General features: G+C 50.2%; 1 protein-coding gene across 1 annotated transcript in view; it reads left to right on the top strand.

Moving 5' to 3' along the window:
- Positions 1–443: 443 nt before the first annotated feature.
- Positions 444–20710, top strand: part of ISX (intestine specific homeobox) — a 150555-nt gene continuing 130288 nt past the window's right edge. The window contains 6 exon segments of the mRNA XM_060306204.1: positions 444–482; positions 1183–1420; positions 15545–15696; positions 17917–18030; positions 18829–19017; positions 19019–19125. Of these exon segments, the coding sequence (XP_060162187.1) occupies positions 444–482; positions 1183–1420; positions 15545–15696; positions 17917–18030; positions 18829–19017; positions 19019–19125 (839 nt within the window).

Here is a 20710-nt window from a genome sequence, read left to right as displayed (position 1 = left end):
ACACTTCCTGGCCATGCTGTTCCCACCTTCCCTTGTCCTGCTCCGGCCTGGCCAGCTCCCGGGCACACACCTCCCCGGGACCCCCAATCCCCACCCTTCAGTTTCCCTCTGCTTCTTACCCCTTTCCCCCAACACTTGCATCCCCGGCCGTAAAGAGGGTGGAGAGTTTCCTCTCTTATCAGCCGTCTTCTCCTCCTCCCTGGTTACACAGTAATTGCGAACAGAACTCCTGGCAAGGACGGGTTGGTGCCTATCAGCTCCCCGGGGACAGTTTCCTGGACAAAGAGAAGGTGCCCCTTCAGTGCAGTCTCAGGAGGCAAGTAAGAGGCATGCAAATAGGAGGGGGGGAAGAAAGGACCCCAAAAGGAAGGGAGAGGCACCCCGGGCCCGGAGCCGATGGACAGGCTTGTGCAGTGAAGTCAGGGAGAGAACGGAAGAAAGCGATGGTCGGACCAGAGACGCCAGGGGAGACTCAGACACCAGTACTCAGCGCAACCCCATCACAGAGAGCCAGCCTGGCAGTGGTGACCCAGTGACCCCCTTCCAAAGCCTCCATCTGCAGGGCAGCCAAAGCACGGCTATTCTGGAAGGTCTACTCTGGAGTCTGGGAGCAGCGGAAGCAAGAGAAACCCAGGAGGGTTTCTGGGAGCGCCCCTCCAGCTGCACTGTGGCCCAGGACTGAGTTGGGCACCTGGGCCAGTGGCACCCCAGCCTTCCAGAGGCCTGGCTGGAGCCAGCGGAAAGGGCGAAGGTGGACACCCCACCTCCAGATCTCCCTGGGGCAGGCTCCCTCCTCCCTCCAGCTCTTTGCCGTGTTCCCCACTGTCCGTGACCTCGGGGTCCCCGGCCTACGCTGGGGATTGTGCAGGTGACCACCCTGGAGAAGACTCGCTGCAGTAGGACTGAACCCAGTTTGGCAATGGTGACTCCCTCGACGTGGAGCTGGCGAGGGCTCTGAGCCCCTGGGCACGGGGTTCAGCCCCTTCCAGTGTTCCCGACGTGACCTGCCTCCTCGATCCCAGGGTGTTCTGAGGTGACCCATGGAAGTCCCCGTGGAGACATAACCCTGCTTGGACAATCCCACACGAGGATCCACCTCTGCTCACTCTCTTGATTCCAGGAGCTTCGGGAAAGGAAGAACGCCACCCTCCACTGGCATAGGCCCCTCTGCCCCCCTTGCAGCTGCCCGCGGAGGGTGCCAAGGCCGGCCCGGCTCTCCATGGGGGGATGGAGAAGAAGAGCTCGGGGTGCTGTGAGGCCCCAAAGAAGCGGGGCCTGTCCTTCTCCATCGAGGAGATCTTAAAGAGGCCGGCTGAGAGGAGTGATGCAGTCAGGCCAGAAGGGGCAGGTGGACAGGGCACCGGGCAAGCAGCAGCTGCAGACTCTGGGCCGGAGAGACCCCCGCATAACCAGCCCCAGGGTAAGTGTCTTCTGGCCATTTCTTATCTGTTCCTGGGTCTCCAAGACCCAGCTGCACTCAGGCAGAGAGGAAGCTGCTCCCAACAGGAGAGAAGCCTTCAAAATTCAGAGAGATGTTAGGCACTGGGCTGTCAGCCGTAAATACTCTTCTCCCGGGGCTTCCCTGGTGGCGCAGTGGTTGAGAGTCCGCCTGCCGATGCAGGGGACGCGGGTTTGTGCCCCGGTCCGGGAAGATCCCACATGCCGCGGAGCGGCTGGGCCCGTGAGCCATGGCCGCTGAGCCTGTGCTTCCGGAGCCTGTGCTCCACAACGGGAGAGGCCACAACAGTGAGAGGCCCGCGTACCACAAAAAAAAAAAAAAAAAAAAAAAAATACTCTTCTCCCCAGCCCGGCACTGCGGCTGTTCCAATGTGGACCAAGCCTCGGTTCACTGCAGGATGCAGGGACCTGGGGCTCGTTCCTGTAACCAGGCCACAGCTAAGAGTTATCGTTCATTTATCCAGCATTTACAGTGTGGTCGGCACTGCCCCAGAGGCTGTGCACGTCTCTTCTTTAACTTCAGTAGAAAAGCATAATTATCATAACTTGACAGATGTGGAAACTCACCTGTAAAGGGAAGAGGTGGGTGATGCCCCCAAGTCACAAAGCAGAGGACCCGAGACCCAGCCGCCCCCAAACACCTGCCCGGTCTGTCGTGTTCTTTCCCTACGTAAGCAGAGTTCAGCCTGCACGGCCTCTAGTGGGTGAAGCCGTGGCCCGGATCTGCCCACCCTGATCACACCCCAGGCCAGTGCCCACCCCAGGGCTTGCCCCCAAATAACAATGACCAGATCCCAGGCCCCTGCTTGAGAGCCAGCTGGAGGAGGGCTGGAGGAGGGCACACACACGCTAAGAGTCAGGAGTCAGCAGTCAGTGTCACCTCTCCCCCGGCCTGCTGAGCCACCTTGGCAAAGTGCCTTTCCACCCTGGCCTCAGCTTCACCCTTGGTGAGACGGCTGAGTGATGGAGGAAATGGAGCTGGTGATGTCTTGAGGGCCCACTGGAGTCTGATAGGAGATGAGCCTGGAGCATCTCACAAAAGGGTCCCAGTCCTCTTTCCTTTCCACCCCTTTAATCTAAGGAAAGGAAGCTCGGGGGGGCCCGTGATGTCTTCTCCTACCAAGCATGGAGCTCCAATCCCTCCAACCAATTCAAGTCTCCCAAGATGGAGATTGTGCTCAGAGGCGGGCCAAGAGAAAGACCCTGGCGGGCAACACGTCCCCGGGGAGCTGGCAGCTTTCCCAGTAGCTCAGCCTATCAATAGGAAAGGGCCCCAGCTTAATGTTGAGAAGTTCATTAGTATCTTCCAGTGAATTGAATGAGCCATGAGCATTCACAGAAACCGTTCTTCTAAGGGTCTAACCAGAGTCTCTCCTGCTGCAGCTACATAACATCCATGTCTGTCCTCTCTGCTGTGGAGAAAAAGAGAGATCTTATTTCCCCTCCCAGAGCAGCTTGCCTTCTCCTAGCCTGACATTGGCTGATGGCAAAAAGGAGGCCAGTCATTCTAAACCCCCCCCGAAGCTGCTGGCATGTTTCACGCCAGCTATCCCGCTGGACCCAGAGGAGACCCCCCAGTGAGCGCTTACGAAAATAGCAGTTGTAAGACTGGACGGTACTCCACGGCTCTCATGGCAATCTCACGGCCGTTGTTCTATCCATATCCAGTTGTGAGCCCTGCCTTAGAGCTGATGAAACCAGGAAGACAAATCACCTGCAAAAACCGCAGAGTGGGTAGCATTAGAACTGAACCCTGGTGGTCTGAGACCATCCACTCTAGAGTATTCCTGAATGTGGCCTAAATCCATCCATCTCCCCGCTGGGCTGGAATTCAGCACGTCCAAGATTCCTAAGGGTCGCCGTGGTGGTTTTCAAGATGACTTCGAGGGGCAGGCAGACAAAGATTTTTTTTTTTAACATCTTTATTGGAGTATAATTGCTTTACAGTGGTGTGTTAGTTTCTGCTGTATAACAAAGTGAATCAGCTACGTGTATACATACATCCCCATATCCCCTACCTCTTGCGTCTCCCTCCCGCCCTCCCTATCCCACCCCTCTAGGTGGTCACAAAGCACCGAGCTGATCTCCCTGTGCTATGCAGCTGCTTCCCACTAGCTATCTATTTTACATTTGGTAGTGGATATATGTCCATGCCACTCTCACTTCGTCCCAGCTTACCCTTCCCCCTCCCCGTGTCCTCAAGTCCATTCTCTACATCTGCATCTTTATTCCCGTCTACAAAGATTATTTATGTCAATCGTTCTGTAATGATTTCTACACTAACCTTCTATTTATGACACATGATACCATTTACCCACTTATGGTCATGATGTGAGGTTTTCTTTTAAAATAAATGTATTTATTTAGGTAAAACAAAAAAACAGTCTGTTTAAATGTGAAGTAAGTAATAATGCAGGTGAGATGCCAGCATGTCAGAAACTATAAAGGTAACTTGCACAAACTGCAAAGAGTTGGAGTCTGTGAGATGCTAGGCTGGGCGGGGAGGGCAGGAAGCTGGGATTCCAGAAACCTGGCCTCTAAGACCTGGTCTGGCACCGATGCACTGGAGGACCTCAGGCAAGCCGCTGCCCTGGCTGGGCCTTCGTTTCCTCATCTGGAACACGAAAGAGCAGAGCTAGAAAATTCCTACGGGCCCTCCCCGCTCCGACATGCCACGACCGATTCCACGAGAAGCTGCTTGCGCAAAAGCCTCGGTGGTGTCACTCGTGGGCATTTTCCATGGCAGAAGCTTCCTCCCTGCAGAGGGGTGTCCGTGCCAGGCGGGGCAGGACCTACTCACCACCTCCACCTCTCACTGCCCCCCAGGAAGCCCCAGCTCCGCCAGTGCTGGTGGCCCAGCTGATGCCTCTCCACCTCTGTCCTGTTCCCCACCAAACACACACACACACACACACACACACACACACACACACACACACACAGCATGCAGGAGCCCTCAGGGAATGGGCAACAGGACAGAAGAGGTGCATCCAGGCCCTCCCCTGTCCCAATAATAACAACAGAGGAATAAACTCCTCTTTGTCTCCACTTAAAGGGCTTCACAGAGGGGCTCCTGGAGGTTGACTGCAAAGCGTTACCTCAGGATCCCAATCCCCTAGGGAGCTTGTGAAGAGGCAGAATTCCAGGCCTGGCACCTAAGACTCTGCCTCCAGTCTAGGGTGGAGGCCAGGAATCTATCTTAGCAAAGCTCTCCCAAGTGAGTCTGACGCAGGTGGTCCAAGGACCGTTTTTTTGAGGAGGCTGGAGTCCAGAGAGGCAAACTGGCTTGTTCGGTGCTACAGAGCAATACGGGCCAGATCCGGGGCCAGGTCGGCGATCCAGACCAAGGCCAGTGCTGGGCCTCCCTCATTTCTCATGGCAGAGACCCAGGTCCCTCCCCACAGCTTCCCACTCTCACAGGGACCCTCATAATCTAAGGCTTGGACCTTCCCCAGCCTCCGTGGAAAAATCCAAGAGGGTCTCCCAATTTGAAGGGATGCTAAGCCCAGCTGCCCGCTCACTCCTCCTGAGAGAGGAAAGCCCCCCAGAGCTCGGGGGTCCTCAAAGTCCAGGGAGACCCAGTCAGGAGGAAGTGACTTTGTACTGGAGGATCAGACCCTGGAAAGAAAGAGATCATCTCTGCACCTGTCCCACTGATGACCCTCTGCAGGGAAATTGCGAGTCCCGGCGGGGAAAGGGGAGAGGAAGATGGGCAAAGAAGGGGCCACTTCAGTGGGTAAACCAGTGTGGATCTTCTGGCCTGGGAAGGACACAGATATCTTCCCTTGTCCATTCATGGGCCATTCAGTCCCTCAGTGAATCATTGCTGAGTGCTTACTCTGGGCCAGGCGGCAGGCTGGGGAGGCAAAGGTGAATAAAACCAGAAGTAGTGGCCACCCACCTGGAGCAGAAGTGGGGTCAGCAATGAGAGTCCTGGTAACACCATCTTGGGGCGGTGCTAACTTCCGCCCCTCTTATCTGGTGGAGGTGGCCGGGGGCACCGTGGAATTCTTGAGCCTGGAAGAATATCTTCTTGCCGTAGTCAGCAGCGTTTCTACAAAGGGCCTCACATTAAGTTTTGATAGCTAGATGGTCTCTGTGGCAATTACTCAACTCTATCATCACAGCTGAAAAGGAGACAAGGTATAAATGAACGGGTATGTCTACCTTCCAATAAAACTTTATTTACAATAACAGGCAGAGGGCCAGATCCGGCCTCAGGCTGTACTTCATCAGCCCCTAACCCACTGGTGTGACATTCAAAGTCCTTCACAGACTGGCCCTGCCGATCCCCAGGTTCATCCCCCACCACGGCCTCCTGTCCCTCACTTTCCAGGCACATGGAGCATCTCTCCCACTTCAGTCTTTCTTGCCCTTTCAATGCCTCCAGACTTTGCCCCTTAGAAGCCTCTGCGGCCCTCCCCCTTCTTCCTCCTCTTCCTCTTCTTTCCCTCATCCTCTCCCTCTGTCTGAGCTTCCTGTGGCCATTGTACCAAATTACCACGAACTGAATGGCTTAAAACAACAGAAATGTATTATCTTAGAAGTTCAGAACCAGAATTCCAAAACCAAGGTGTTGGTAGGGTTGATTCCTTGCAGAGGCCCTGAGGGAAAACCTGCTCAAATGGCTCTCTCCCAGCTTTCGGTGGTTGCTGACCATCTACAGCCGTCTTCGGCTTGTAGACGCGTCTACAGGCCTCTGGGTCTGTGTGGAACCCTCCTCTCCTTTCTCTCATAAAGACACCTGCCATCGGATTTAAGGCCCACCCTAAATCCAGGAGAATCGCATCTCAAGATCCTTAGCAGGGCTTTCCCTGGTGGCGCAGCGGTTGAGAGTCCGCCTGCCGACGCAGGGGACACGGGTTCATGACCCGGTCCGGGAAGATCCTACATGATGCGGAGCGGCTGAGCCCGTGAGCCATGGCCGCTCAGCCTGCGCGTCCGGAGCCTGTGCTCCGCAACGGGAGAGGCCACAGCAGTGAGAGGCCCGCGTACCGCAAAAAAAAAAAAAAAACAAAACAAAACTTTAGCCTAATCATATCTGCAAAGACCCTATTTCCACATAAGGTCACATTCACAGGGACCAGGGATTAGAACTTAGACATTTCTTCTTGAGGGGAACACGGTTCAACCCACTCCCCCTTTCCTCACTTCTTCGTCCCCCTCATTTTCCTCTTTCCCCCCTCTCTTCCCTGTCCCCTTCCTCTTTCTTTTCTCTTCTCCCCCTCCCCTCCCTCCTTCCCCTGCCCTCCCTCCTCAGCCCCCAGCTGCCTAGAACTAAAGGCAGTGGCTCTGCTCTGCTCTGGGCCCTGGGAGGGGGAGCCCTGGCTCAGGGCTGGGGCCAAGCCTTCTTCTCGCTGTTCCTCTTCTTGTCCTCACACTCTTCCACACTGGGTTGATGGTTTCTTATTCCTTATGACCCCTCATAGGTCACTTTCGGTCTCCATATATAGAACTCTCAAAGTTCCTTTTTTCCTTTCTTTTAATCAATGCTTGTTGCCACAGAGGTTTACTCCTCCAAATACTCCTTGTACTGTAGCAGTTGTTAAGCATTTTTTGGCCAGAAATGGCTCTTCTCCCTGTTTACAGGGCCTGGGGCCTTGGATACCTCTAATCTGGGTACTCTGCACACCTGCACTTGGGCTGGCCTTCTGTATGTATTTTCACAGAGATAAGAGCTAGTTAACTTCCTCCTCAGTTCTCGGCAGGAAGGGTAACTGAATATGCATTCCCGCACTGAATAGAAACAAGTTCTGTGACACTTCCTGTGTCACATCAGAAAACATCCTCTAGCTTCACAGCTTGTGTCGTCTGTCTGTTCCCCTGCATTGTCACAAGTATAGAATGGAAAGGAATAAGGGCAGGAGGGAAGCAAACACACACACACACACACACACACACACCTTCTCATAACTGTTGAAATATGATGCCACCTTGAAAGCACATGTAATCAGCCCACGTTGCAGTACCCTGTGCCCAAATCCAAGCACACTGTCTCGAGAGCTACACTGTAACAACACAGAGAAACATACAACCCTGACACAGTGCTTTGAGAACGCAGAGGAGACAGCAACAAACTCTGCTTGAAGGAAGACTTCAGAAGGAGGTGGCATCTGAGACAGCAGCCAGGCAGAGGAGGGGAGAGAGCACGCCAGGCAGAGGGAAGCAGGTGAAGCAGCCCAGAGGAATAAAAAGGAATATTTCTTTTGAGAAACAAAGAAACTCAGGGTGGCTGGAGTTGAGAAATCATGGACCAATGTCAGCGGAGATGAGAGGCATGAGGTAGGCTGAGGTCACGTGTGCCAAGCTAAGCACCTTGGCCTTTATCTATGTCCATCAGCATCTTTAAAACCTACGTTTGGGGAATTTCAGGCTTCGGCTGAGTTGCACAGTCAGAGAGACCTTGGATGAATGGGGGACGGAGCAGGCTACACTCTGGTGCCCTCACAAGGTGTCAAGAGAGGAGCCCTCGTGCTATTTGTTTTGTAGCTTTCCCGCACAAAATCCTTTAAACAAAGGTAAAACCTCTATTTTAAAAAGAAAAAACACATATGAAAAGTGTGATAGAGTATGAGGGGACATATATGCTGAGAGCCATATATAAAAAATACTATGAAAGGGAGACCATACATGTGGAAAATAACCATCTTCACGCTGCTGAGGGGCGGATGGGCACTGACCCAGTCACCCCTGGGAACAGGGCGCAAATCCATGGCTGGTGAGCTTTCCAATGGTCTCTCAGCTGTTTCTTTTAGCAATTTCTTTATCCTCATCTCTTTCCACTCTAGCTGTATTTGCTGGGTTGTTGTTTATTTATACAAGTAATCCACATTTATTATAGAAAAATTAAAAATACAGATAAACAGAAAGAAGATAAAAGAAAATGTAGCTATAACTCTACCATCTCCTATGCAGTAGTAAGTACCATTAACACTTTGATACATGGATACATGAAGATTGAGAGAGATTTTTTTGTACAAATATGGAGGCTGGTTTCTTGCACACTGAAATTTAGCACTCTTTACTTATCGATTAAACAAAAAACCTGTTGTGTTTCCACATGGAGATTCACAACAGACCTTGGAGAGAAGGAAATCTTTGACTGATCTGGGTTTTGATGGATGAGTAAGAGTTTACTAGGCAAAGGAGGAGGACAGGCTTGCAGATGTAGGGGGTAGTGAGAGCAAGTCCCTGGAGGATAAAAAGGCATGGCCGATCTGGGGAATCTAGAAGCCATCAGGTGGCGTAGAAATAATGGAAGTGATGATTGGGTAGAAAGCAGATGACCCTGGGAAGCGGGGAGCCTGAAGAGCTTGAATGCTGGGCCAAGGAGCGTGCCTTGCACGCTGTGGGCACAGGGAACTGTAGAAGTCCAGGACCACACCCGGAGGGAAGAGGCCAGAGCATCTCTGCCCTGGGAGGCACCTCCCTGCACCCCACCTGTCCTGTTCAGGTGTCCTCACCCTGCAGGAGGGCCCCAAAGGGAGCCTGGATCTCCATCCTGCCGAACCCGCTGCCTTGGGAAGACAAGGACAAGGCCCGTTTCCGGAGTCTCAGCCCAGCAGCAAAGCCCCCGGGGCCTTAGCTGAGCGGCCAATTAGCAGACGGCAGAGAAGGAGCAATCAGGGGAGGGAGCCATGCACGGAAAACCATCCGTTTATAATTAGGTGACCTAATCACCTGTGTAAATTGTGTATTTCTTATGATCAATGTGCTAAACATCTCAGGTTTAATTAAGTTCTGCTGACTCGTTCTCTTTGAAGACCCACTGAAGTGGGATTCACAGCTCCAACAATTAATAACCGGGTGAGGGGCAACTTGAAAGGGGCGGCAGTTCCCTGCCCGCTTCCTGCCCCGTCTCCCCACCCTCTCCCGGGTGCCCTTGGATGGGGCTCCACACTCCCCATCGTCCTCTCTGAGCCGGGGGCCAGAACATCCCAGCCCTTCCCCATGATTAAGAATCATCCCATGCAATGGGCGCTCCAACCATGAACTGGTACTTCCAGCTTCCTGTTTAATGAGGTTCCTTCTGGTTCCAAAATTCTACCTGCAGAGTCCTGTGTTCTGCCTTCTTCTCGGTTCCACATTCCATTTATGCTGTTCTGCCTCCCTCCCCTGCTTCATCTCTCTCATTACCTACTGTGGTCTGTAACCCAAGCCTCAGGCTTCCTGGTCCCCTCACTCCTTTCCTAGAGCAGCCTCCTCCTGCATTTGATGGGAAAACTGAAGTGTTGACCTTCATACTTCCTGAGCCAGCCCCTCAGATTCTGCTCTCCCCCATCCTCCCTGCCCTGTGGACCATGGGCAGGTCACTGTGCTCTGAGTCACCACCCGGAGCTCCAGGGCACCATCCTCTCCACTGGACACGTTCCTTCTCCCCAGTCACCAGCAGAGAGATGGGCCTGGGCCAGTCTTCCCTTCCTCTCACTTTCCCTGTACTTCCAGTTTTCCCAGCACCATCAAAGTCAGCTCTATGACTGATGGATACTCTCCTTCCTAGACAAACGTGGCAATTAGAGGAAACTGCAACACGAGAAGAGACGTAAAGTGAGACCCAGAGTATGACTTGTTCAAGAACCCAATGAGAAAACCAGTAAGGTAGCACTCACTATCCAATAGAACTTTCTCTGATAATGGAAATGTTCTATATCTGTGCTGTCCAATATGGTAGCCACTGGCCACATGTGGCTATTGACCTATGCCTAGTGTGACTAAGGAACTGTATTTTTTATTTTATTTTAACAGCCACAAGCAGATAGTGGCTACCATATTGAATGAGGCAGACCTAAGGAGTTAAAATTTTAACAAGGTCCAGCCTTAGATCCTAACCTTGTTCCCCTAGCTCCAGGCTCAAGTCTATCTGTCTCCCAAAATGGCTCTTCTGGTGGGGTGTCACTAGTCATATTTCAGGGACCCCTACTCACTGGGGGTGATCTCAACTCCAGGACCCCTCTCCCTACCACTCCTTTTTATAGTTCTCCAATTTAGGGATATTCAGTCCCAGATAACATCCCAAGAAGAGTTGGACGGGGACAATCAGTGTTTGACTATTGACACCCCAAGAACCCATGATCAGTCTTAGGGGAGGGGCTTTGGCCCTTGAGTCCTGCAGCCCGGTCCACTTGGGGCTCAGCCTCCATCTCGCCAACCATGTGAATTTTAGACACCCCTCTTTCTTCACAAGAGAAGTCACTACAGCTGTTGGGCACATACACATAGATCCCATCACCATCAGTATCATCGTCTCTCAAGAATAAACATTTATCCTGAGAATGTATAGTTCAAAGCTAATGAGAACAATATTTTTCTTACTGGCCCATAACTTGCCAAGCAGCCCCTCCCCAATTATTTTGCAGGGTAGGGTTCAGATCTTTTCCTCTTCACCTTATCTCCAAACGATGCCCTTCTGGTCCTACAGGAAATACGGGAAAGCCATATATATCCTAATAGCTGCTCCCTTAATTACACAAATGAAAACTTGAAATAATCATTTTATTAAGCCTCATGCTTAGTCATGAGCCCTTGTTTGCCTAACTTTCCTTCTGGGGAAAAAGGAGGAGATGGCTTATTTCTACTACAATCTACATTCTGTTTCTAATCCTCTGTTCTCCACTTTGCCTACTTTCCTGTATTCCGGTTCAGCACCCTACGTTTTCTGTTCAGTATCCTCTATTCCAAAGCTCTGTATTCCCAGAAGGATCCCAGATCCATGCTGTCCTTGACCTCAGTTTGCCCGTCCAACCTGGAATCTTCCATTCTGTGAAATTTTTTTGCAATTTTCTATAGTACTGCCCTGTATCACTAATATCATCTAACATGCTGACCTCGTGAATGAATGAATGAATGAATGAATGAATACTTTCAGCATGGCTTGCCATTTCTCTCTACATCAGTTCTGGCTGGGTTTGGCTCTATCCCTTAAATACATCACCAGCTCTAAACATAGAATAAATATCTCTTTTTTTAAATTTAAAAAGTAGGGTGGACTTGAGGAGGGAAAAGGGGATAGAGAAGGAGAGAAATCAGATCACATCAGCTGGTTCACAATCCAATAGCTTACTCTAGGGGGTAATCATGTTTGAAACCTCGCTGTCCGGAACTCCCAAGAAGCTTCCAAGAGTCAGAAAAATGAGTAAAAGTACTTTGAGGGGAAAAAAAATGGACTAACAAAAATGAGGGGTAGTCAGGAGGGGTGAGACCAAAGGCAGACTATGAAATGCACTTGTTGATTCTCAGAGATGCAGGAGCAATTCAGCCGGGAGAGTTATCCTCAGCAGAAATCTCTCCTCTCTGGCCCTCTCCTTTCACCCACCAGGCAAGCCCAAGGCCGGGCCTTTTAAGCCATTCAGCCTCCAACTGAAGAGAAAAAGAATTACAGCATGTCAGGGCCTTAGCGATTTGATCATTCAAACCCTCTGTCCTAGCCCATTTCTACAGATGGAGAGACTGAGGCCCAGAGAGTAAATAAAACATGGCCCAAGCTGTAGACTGGAGCCAGGAACAGAGTTCAGGGCTTCTGACATTCAGCTTAGTGGGTTTTCTACTGTCCAATAATAGCAGGACGGATAATAAGCACACACACACACATAAAAGTTAATTGATCTCTTCAGCTGTTAAACCACCACAAGTGAAATCCATTTTTCACCGTGTCTACTCCAGCTCATAGTTTGTGGTCGTTTTACCTCTTTTGGGGGGAAAAAGAAAGCGGACTGAGTGGAAGTAAGGAGACCTCAACAAGAGTTTAGATCCCCACCCCTCCTTTCCAGCTAATTCTGCTCTCTCCCGACCTGTGACATCTGACAGTGCACAAGAGTCCACACAAATCATTCCGCGTCGTTTCTTGTGACAGTGTCTTGTCTGCCGAATGGGTTGAGAACAGAGCCTAAACTTCACCTTTATTCATTTAGAGCAAATAATTATGAAGCTCCCGATAGGTGCCAGTTACTCAGCAAGTCCAATGTATAGTCCCTGCCCTCCAGGAGCTCACAGTGGAGAGACACAGACACAGACACAGAGAACAGCAGGCTTCTTTCCCCAGAGGGTTTGAGTCTTGCCAATGTGCGTGAGGGATGCTAGGACAGGACGTACCTAGATTCACCATCATTTCTGAGAGCAGACTTTTCTTACAGGAGTGAGAAAGAAATCAGGAGCCATGGTGGTCAACTAGAATGGTAGGAATTGGCCCCAAAAGTGAAGGTGATCTGTGTGTGGGGGGGTGGGGGGGTACCTTTCCTACTATTCCTAAAATTGCATCATGCGGTCTTTGTTGCAAGTCAGACTAGAATTGTAACCCTGGCCTCAGAAGTCCATGGTCAGAGAGACAAACCTGCCCCACCTGGTTTGGTGCTTCCTCCAATGTTCGCCGTCCCTTGGTTTCATCAGGAGGTACAGCAAGGCTGGTTGAATCTCCATCCTCCCTACTCTCCTAGCTTCTCTCACCCTTCTCCAGAGCAGCTTTCCAAATCCCTTCTTCATTCCTCCAGCCTCTAATCCCTCCCACCTCCTTCACTCTCTGCTGATGACCTGAGCTCCCGTTGTCCTGTCCTGAACAACTCAATGCCAGGCATAATGAGCACCTCTGACCAGCCTGCCCCGCAGCCCTGCTCCATCAAGCATCCGCCAAAGCCCTCACTCTTCTTCCTCAGTTTCTCCTCCTGAGAGGCTTTAGATATATGCTCCAGGCCGCACTCCAGACTTTTCCCCAACCTCCCTCTAGCCTTTTTCGCACCTTCTCGACATAAAAGTTCTTCTTTTCCTCACCACCTTGACTTCACCCCAACCACTCACACCGCATCCAATTTAATACAACATATACTTGTTGAAGTTCCTATCCAGTATCAGAGACACTGTGTGTTTGTGGATAACACAAAATTGTTCTTTTTCGCTTGGCTTTGACCATCCTAATTCAACCCAAGTAGTCTTCCTGTGGACCTCAATGATGTCCTGAATGCCAAATTCGGGACCACATGCCTCACAAATCCATGTTGGAACAAGGCAAGCTAAATATACATACACACAGGCCAAGGTCAGGGTTTAGCACTGTACCTGGTACTTAACAGGTGTTGAATAAACACACTGATTGCTTCTTATTTTTCTTCCCCTTCATCTTCTCTAATTTAAAGTCTGTGATCACTCCCTTCTTTCCAAACCTCTCTTCCCCCACGTTTTCTGTGGAATTTTATGGATCTGAGCTCCCTCTGTCTTAGGTAGGGTTCCCCCAAAAATAGACTGAGAGAGAGATTGGCTAGAGAGATTACGTGATGTTATACTGTTAATTTGTTTTAAATCCCTGGGACCACATGATCATGGTCTCTCCAGCTGTCAACTGCAATATTTCCTCCACATCCCAGCAAACCTTTCTGAAGATGTACACAGTTGTTGTCTCCTCCAATTCCCCTCCCCTTCTCTCCTCTGCCCACTGCCCCTGAGCCCTTGCTGCCCCTATTCTGTGGGAACTGCTAACGTTAAGGTCCTCACGCAGCCAGGTTCAAGGACCCCCTCTCTGTCCTCATTGCAATTAATCCAGTCACAGCATGGACACAGCTGAGCCTTCTTTCTTAAAAGAGTTTCTTCGCTAGGTGTCCATGTCACTGCACTTGTCGCCTACCACAGAGACCTGTCCTTCTTGACCTCCCTCATTGATTTCTCCTGGGTCCCCCGTTGGGTCCTGAGCCTCTAAATAGTGGACGGACCCAGGCTCACTCCTAGACCCTCCACTTTTCTCCTCCTGCCTAAGTGATCTCACCCACTCTCATGAGATCAAAGGCCAAATATACGCTGATGAGTCCCCAGTGTGAACCTCAGTCCCGAGATCCCCTTTGAGCTCCAAACACATAAGCATCTGCCTATTTGATCATTTGTTTGAATAGCCAACAGGCATCTCAAATTTAACACGTCCAAACTGAATACCTGATTTCCCGTCTCTCTCTCACAAACACCCACACACACACACACGCACGGGCACGCAGGCCTAGCTTCATGGGCCTGTGTGTGACCAGTGTAGTTGCACAGGGCCCTGCGCTCAGAAGGAGGCCTGGCACTTGCGGGTTAAAGCTCATGGTCACCCTCTTGAAATTCTTCATGATTTTATGTTTGAATCTGTGTTTCGCAAGCGCGATCCAGTGGAACCACGAAGCACGTACCAGGGGCCTGGAGCCTCAGCTCAGGCTCAGCGCCCCTCTCACCGCCTCCCTGCTTCCCTGGGATGGGCTCTCAGCCACCTGTTTCCCCGCCCCTCCCCAGTGACTGCTGCCTCCTCTGTCGTCTGTGTTGGGGGTATTGGGGAGGGAAGGGCACGGATGTGAGGAGGGTCAAGGTCAGGCACAGGCACCCCGGCACCAAGTTGAAGGGTGGGCCCTGTGAGGGTCCACACTCATGCTATTAGTATCCCTGTGCCCAAGGGAGCAGGGCCTTAAGTAGCAAATAAAAAACCACCCTGACAAGTCAAGAGAGAGAGAGGAAGAAAGGAAAAAGCTTTCTTTCTGAACCCACATTTTCCTTTTGCACTAGGACCCCACCTATGATGCAGCGGCTCTGAGTGGGCACGAGACTAGTTATGTGGTTGGAAACAGGCTGTCAGGGGCTGACTGCTGTGCTTTTTCTGTAAAGGGCTGGATGGTAATTATTTTAGCTTTTGCCGTCTCTGTTTCGACGACTCAACTCTGCCATATAAAGTCGCCTAGGGCTGCCCAAAGCAGTCATAGACAATACATAAACCCATGGGTCAGGCTGTGTTCCAATAAAACTTTATTTCTAAAAACAAACAGTGGCCCAGATGTGGCCCCCAAGCTGTGGTTTACCATTCCTTGTTACAGACAAGGGAAATTTGTCTGAAGGCATCTGAGCAGCAGAAAGGACAATCAAAGAAGTTTCTAGAAGGTCATCTTGGCCACACTGTCCAGGATGGATGGGAGAGTGGGGTCAGCCTAGGAGCAGAGTTTCTAGGAAAGAGAACCTTGTAAAACTACAAACCTAAGGAGCTAGAGGCCAAGTAGTGGCAACAGGGGTTGAACAGGTAGAACAAGACAGCACAAAAGCTTCACTGAGACCAAGGTCACTAACCCAACTTGGACCCTCTTCCATCCAGAGGAGAGGAAGGGCAAGCGGAGGATCCGAACCACCTTCACCACAGAGCAGCTGCATGAGCTGGAGAAGATCTTCCACTTTACCCACTACCCTGATGCCTACGTCCGCAACCAGCTGGCAGCCAGGATCAACCTCCCAGAAGCTCGGGTACAGGTACAGCCATCCCTGCCCTCGGCCCCCCACCTCAGTGCACTTGGGGCCATGGGTAAGATCCCATGTATCCTGCACCCTCTAGGGCTGTCCCATCAGAAATTTTCCATTGGCTTTATCCCATGAGTACAGTTATACTGGCCAAATATCATCTTCCAGGAAATGAGGCCACCATAGTTATAAGATGGTTTCTCACCTTGGGGGATGGACACGGAGGTAGCATAGATATCTGCTTCCACTCCCTCCTTCTGTACTTGGCTGTAGCTCCAGAACCTCGTCCACCACACAGCCTCATTCACAAAATAGGTCTTGACAATCTAGACCGGGGCTCAACAGACTTTTCCTGTAAGGGACAAGATGCTAATTAAGTTAGGCTTTGGGGGGCCATAACGTCACTGTCACAACTATTCAACTCTACCTTTGTAGCACAAAAGCAGCCGTAGTTTACAGTATGTAACAACTGAGCATGTTCCAATAAAACTGTAGTGGTGAACACCAAAATTTGAATTTTGTATCATTTGCATGTGTTACCAAATATTATTCTCATTTAGATTTTTTTCCCAACCATTTAAAAATGTGTAAACCATTCTTAGCACAAGGGTTGTACAAATACAGGTAGGAGGCCAGAGAAAGCCCAAGGCTCTAGTTTGCCAACCCCTGACCTAGAACACATGGGCATCACTTTGGAGGCAGCACAGAGAGGTGGCAAGGACCCTCCATGGTCAGAGACCTAATCTGTGATCTGGCATTTTTTTCCCCCCAAGTGCCTATGGCTTCCTCTGTGGTTAGAGATACAGTAGCCCCTTGTCACTCACTAGGGGTATGCCTCGCCCTCTGCATATCCCCAGTCCTGCAAGAACCGCTCTAGCAAATCCAACTGTTACATGTTGGCACTCTCTCTAAAACAGTTTTCTAAATCACTCTTCATTTTTTTTTAACAAATATAATGGGGGAACTATACTCAATATCTTTTTTTTTATAATTTCACTTTTAATGAATAAACAAAAAAGCAATCCTTGAAAAACAGAACAATATAATTTTTTTAATTTTATATTGGAGTATATTTGATATACAATGTTGTGTTAGTTTCAGGCGTACAGCAAAGTGGTTTAATTGTACATAAACATATATCTATTCTTTTTTCAGATTCTTTTCCCATATAGGTTATTACAGAGTATCGAGTAGAGTTCCCTGCGCTACACAGTAGGCCCTTGTTGATTATCTACTTTATACATAGTAGTGTGTATATGTTAATCACAACCTCCTAATTTATCCCTCCCCCCATCCACCTTTCAATATCTTATAACCTATAATGGAAGAGAACGTTAAAAAAGAATATATATATTTATATGTATATGTATAACTGAATCACTTTGCTGTACATCTGAAACTAACACAACATTGTAAATCAACTATATTTCAATAAAAATTTAAAAAAATATATGATGGACTCATTCAAATTCAAAATCTGCTCCAGGGTCTATGTCAACATTCCACCCTTCATTTCACTGGAACCTACTGTTCTTCTGGTGAACGACCGCCCCTGTCTGGACTTCTCCCCTTTTTCTTCCTATTTGAAAACAGTCACCAGCTAGGTGGGTAGCATCTGCACCTAGTGTAATGCCCAGAATTCAGCATCTGCCTCGGCAGTATGACCAAGTGCAGATGGCAGCATGTCATGGACAATCAGGGCACTTGTGAACACAGGGAACCACCAATATTCAACCAACCTACAGATGCCACGGGGCCCAATGGGGCTGCAAACCAGTGGCCCACCAGCAGGAAAGAACCTAGATGGGTTTTATATGAACTGCACGGTATCTTAAATCTCAGCGCTTTCACATAAAAATCAAGATTTCTGCCTTAGAATTTGGATGAGCTTGCAACGCTGGCCTCACATTTCCACATGGTGACTGTTGGCTAAAGCTGAGAAGCTGCCCCCTTTAGCCACTGTTCACCGCAGACTCCACCACTCCCAGTTACATGGCACCCAGCTGCTTCACCCCATCCCATGAGCCCACACTTCTGCAGGTATTGAAGGTTGTGATCCCCGGCCCCCTCTCTCAAGGCAGATCAGATCCAAAGAAATCCTGGATGCCATGGAGCTTCCTACTGTAAAGGGTTGGTCCCTTGGAAGGCGCCGTCATTATGCATTTTGGAGGGAGGAACTAGATGGAGAAAATCCCTTTTGCTTATCTCCATCCTCTCTCGCCTTCATCTCAGATCTGGTTCCAGAATCAGCGAGCCAAATGGCGGAAGCAGAAGACCAGCAGCCTTGGGGCTTCGCCGCAGCCGAGCGAGGCCGACTTGGCCCCGCCCACAAACCCAGACGTGGTCGTGAGTGGCTGAGGCGGACGGCGGGGGGCGGTCGCGGGCGGGAGAGGGGGTGTGGCTGGGGACCTCCGGAGCTCTGTCTACAGTAAAAAGTGCAACAATTCTTATAGAAAGATAGTAGGCCCGGATGCTGGAGAAGTCACTGCCTCTGTCCCCGTGTCCTCCTCCACTGAGTGCCAATCACACTCCTCTCCCTCCTCCGGGGACCCACGTGTATTACTTATGCAAAACTTCCCAGTTTATGGAGCAGGATCACAGAGTAAAGGGCGGTGCGTGGAGGTCGAGCCCACTGGCTGGGGAGTCAGGTGGCCCCGGTTCGAATCCCAGCTCTGCGCTTAGCAGCAGTGTGGCCTGGAAGAGTCACTGTGCCCCTCAGAGGACAGTCATAGATTTGATGAGGATGAAACGACCGCTCATCACCTAGGAAATGCTCCCTAAGGTTTAGCTGTCCACTGAGTCAACACAGATTTGGAATGTGTACCAGATGCCAAACAGAGGGGCGGCAGCAGTACACGAATAGACACTCCTATGGGTAACGGTTTGTACAAAGCCATGAGTGACCCTATGAGGTAAGATTTTTAATTTATCCATTTTTTGCTAATGCAGAAACTCGACTCTGAGAAGCAAAGTGACTTTTCCACAACAAACAGTTGCTGTAAATGACGGGATGGGGACGATGTTTCCTGGCCCCCCTCCCACTCCGAGCTGCCCGAGAGTAACCGGGAAAGGTTGGGAAGCCGAGGGACAGCCCAAGGTAAAGTTCAGGGCTCACTTCTCTCTCCTGGCCTCTCCTTGTGACAGGGCCCCATGCTGCTGCCCCCTGCACGGCCCAGGCTGGCTCCTCCCACAGGTTGCTATTTACCGGCTCAAGGTCAGCTGGCCTCTGCCTGGCTCCCCACCCGGATCGCCCTCCTGCCATGCCACCCGTGGGAGACACAGCCTCTCCCGGGCCCTCTCATCATCCAGCAGACCTGCATCCCTGCACTTTGCTTTTTTTGCACCTCCGCACCCCAAATGGGGCAACATCTGTGCCACTTCCACACAGGGACCAGACATCCTCTCCTTAGTGGAGCTGCTCTCTTCTCCAGGTGAAGGCAGGTGGCGGGAAGGTGCCCAGGTCTCTGGGGGAATCAATCTCACGATCCAAAGACAACCCACAGCCCAGGAAGCCACCCTGAGGTTGTCCCTTGGAAGGTTGCATCGGACTTAGCAGCAAGGTGACCAATAAAGGAAGCTCTCATCTTTCCTGGCCAATGTCACCCTCCTGCTTCAGGCGACAGACACTGTGGGAGGTCTCAGGATGATCTCTGGAAGGAAGAGGTCGTCCTCTTGCACCTGTACTTCCTCTAATTTGCTGTGTGACCTCCAGCCAGTCACTCACCCCCTCTGGGCCTCATTTGTAAAACAGGCAGTTGGACAAGGTGACTTCTGAGGGTCCTTCTGGCCCTTACTTTAGTGAGATGAACTATGGTGAGAACAGAGGCACAGAGGAGACTAAGGAGAGGTTTGTTCATTCATTCATAAGGGCTCACCTACTGAGCACTTCATAAATGGAACTGGATATTGACATGAACAGCTGAGGCTCTGTGCCCTGAAGCTCAGTCCAGGTTGGTGGAAGGAATGGTACTGACCTCCCCCTGCAAGCAGAACATTCGCTCAATGACCTTGCAAGAGGCCCATGTCTAACACATTCTGTTTGGCTTTGATATGAATGTCCTAAAGAGGGAAGGAAATATAGAAACATTTCTTTAAAAATTTAAACAGAATTTAGTGTCTTTGGTTATTCTGCTGGCTTGGGGAGAGATGTTGTCATTTCTAGTTTGAATGAAGGGTTAGAGAGTAAGCTCTTTTCAGAGTTTAACTCCCCAGGATTTGTGCAAGGGGCCTAGTTAGAAGGCCAGCCTCACTCTGTGCTGAAAAGCCTAAGAAAGAGGGAGAGAGAAACTAGGGTGGTTAACTTTTATGGGCTGGGTAATTTCATAGGCTAATGAGTGGAAGGATTATTCCAACTACTTTGGAGAAGGGGTGGGGATTTCCAGGAATTGGGCCACTGCCCACTTTTTGGCCTTCTATGTAATGGCACTGGTGGGAGTCTCGTTTAGCGTATGCTAATGTATTACAATGAGCGTATAATGAGGCTCAAGGTCTACTGGAAGTCGAATCTTCCACCACTTTGGACCTAATTGGTTCTAACCAGTTTATGTCGTATCCTCAACGGCTATCTCATTCTTTTAAAGGTTGTGCCCTGCCCCCTGCCCCCCTGGTTTCAGTACGATCATATAAATATAAAATGAACACGTGCCAACGTTTTATCTAACTCACTAATTAATGGGGGAACCAGTAAGACATCATAACAGTTCAAAGGAGAATTCAAAGAACAGACACAAGCAGAGGCAATCAGGAATGCTGAAATGAATTACAGAGACAGAAAGGGTCAATGGCCACAGGGAAGTAATCAGTGGCATCTCCACCAGGCACAATTCATTTGCATTTCTATAGACAAGTATCATTTGCATTAGTGCCAGTTTCCAACAATTATACAGAGTGGAAAAATAGCTCACAGACAATGAAAGGGGCAGAAATTCTGGAAGAGTGCGCTAGACAGAACAATCTTTTTATGCTTATTTCAAAGTCTTTCACAATTTTTCCTGACCTAAAAGTTACTTAATCTCTCTGGGGATAC

Source organism: Globicephala melas, chromosome 10 (assembly GCF_963455315.2).
Source record: "Globicephala melas chromosome 10, mGloMel1.2, whole genome shotgun sequence".
NCBI lineage: Eukaryota > Metazoa > Chordata > Mammalia > Artiodactyla > Delphinidae > Globicephala > Globicephala melas.
Note: the sequence above shows the minus strand (reverse complement) of the source record. Positions and strands in the feature narration are given on the sequence as shown.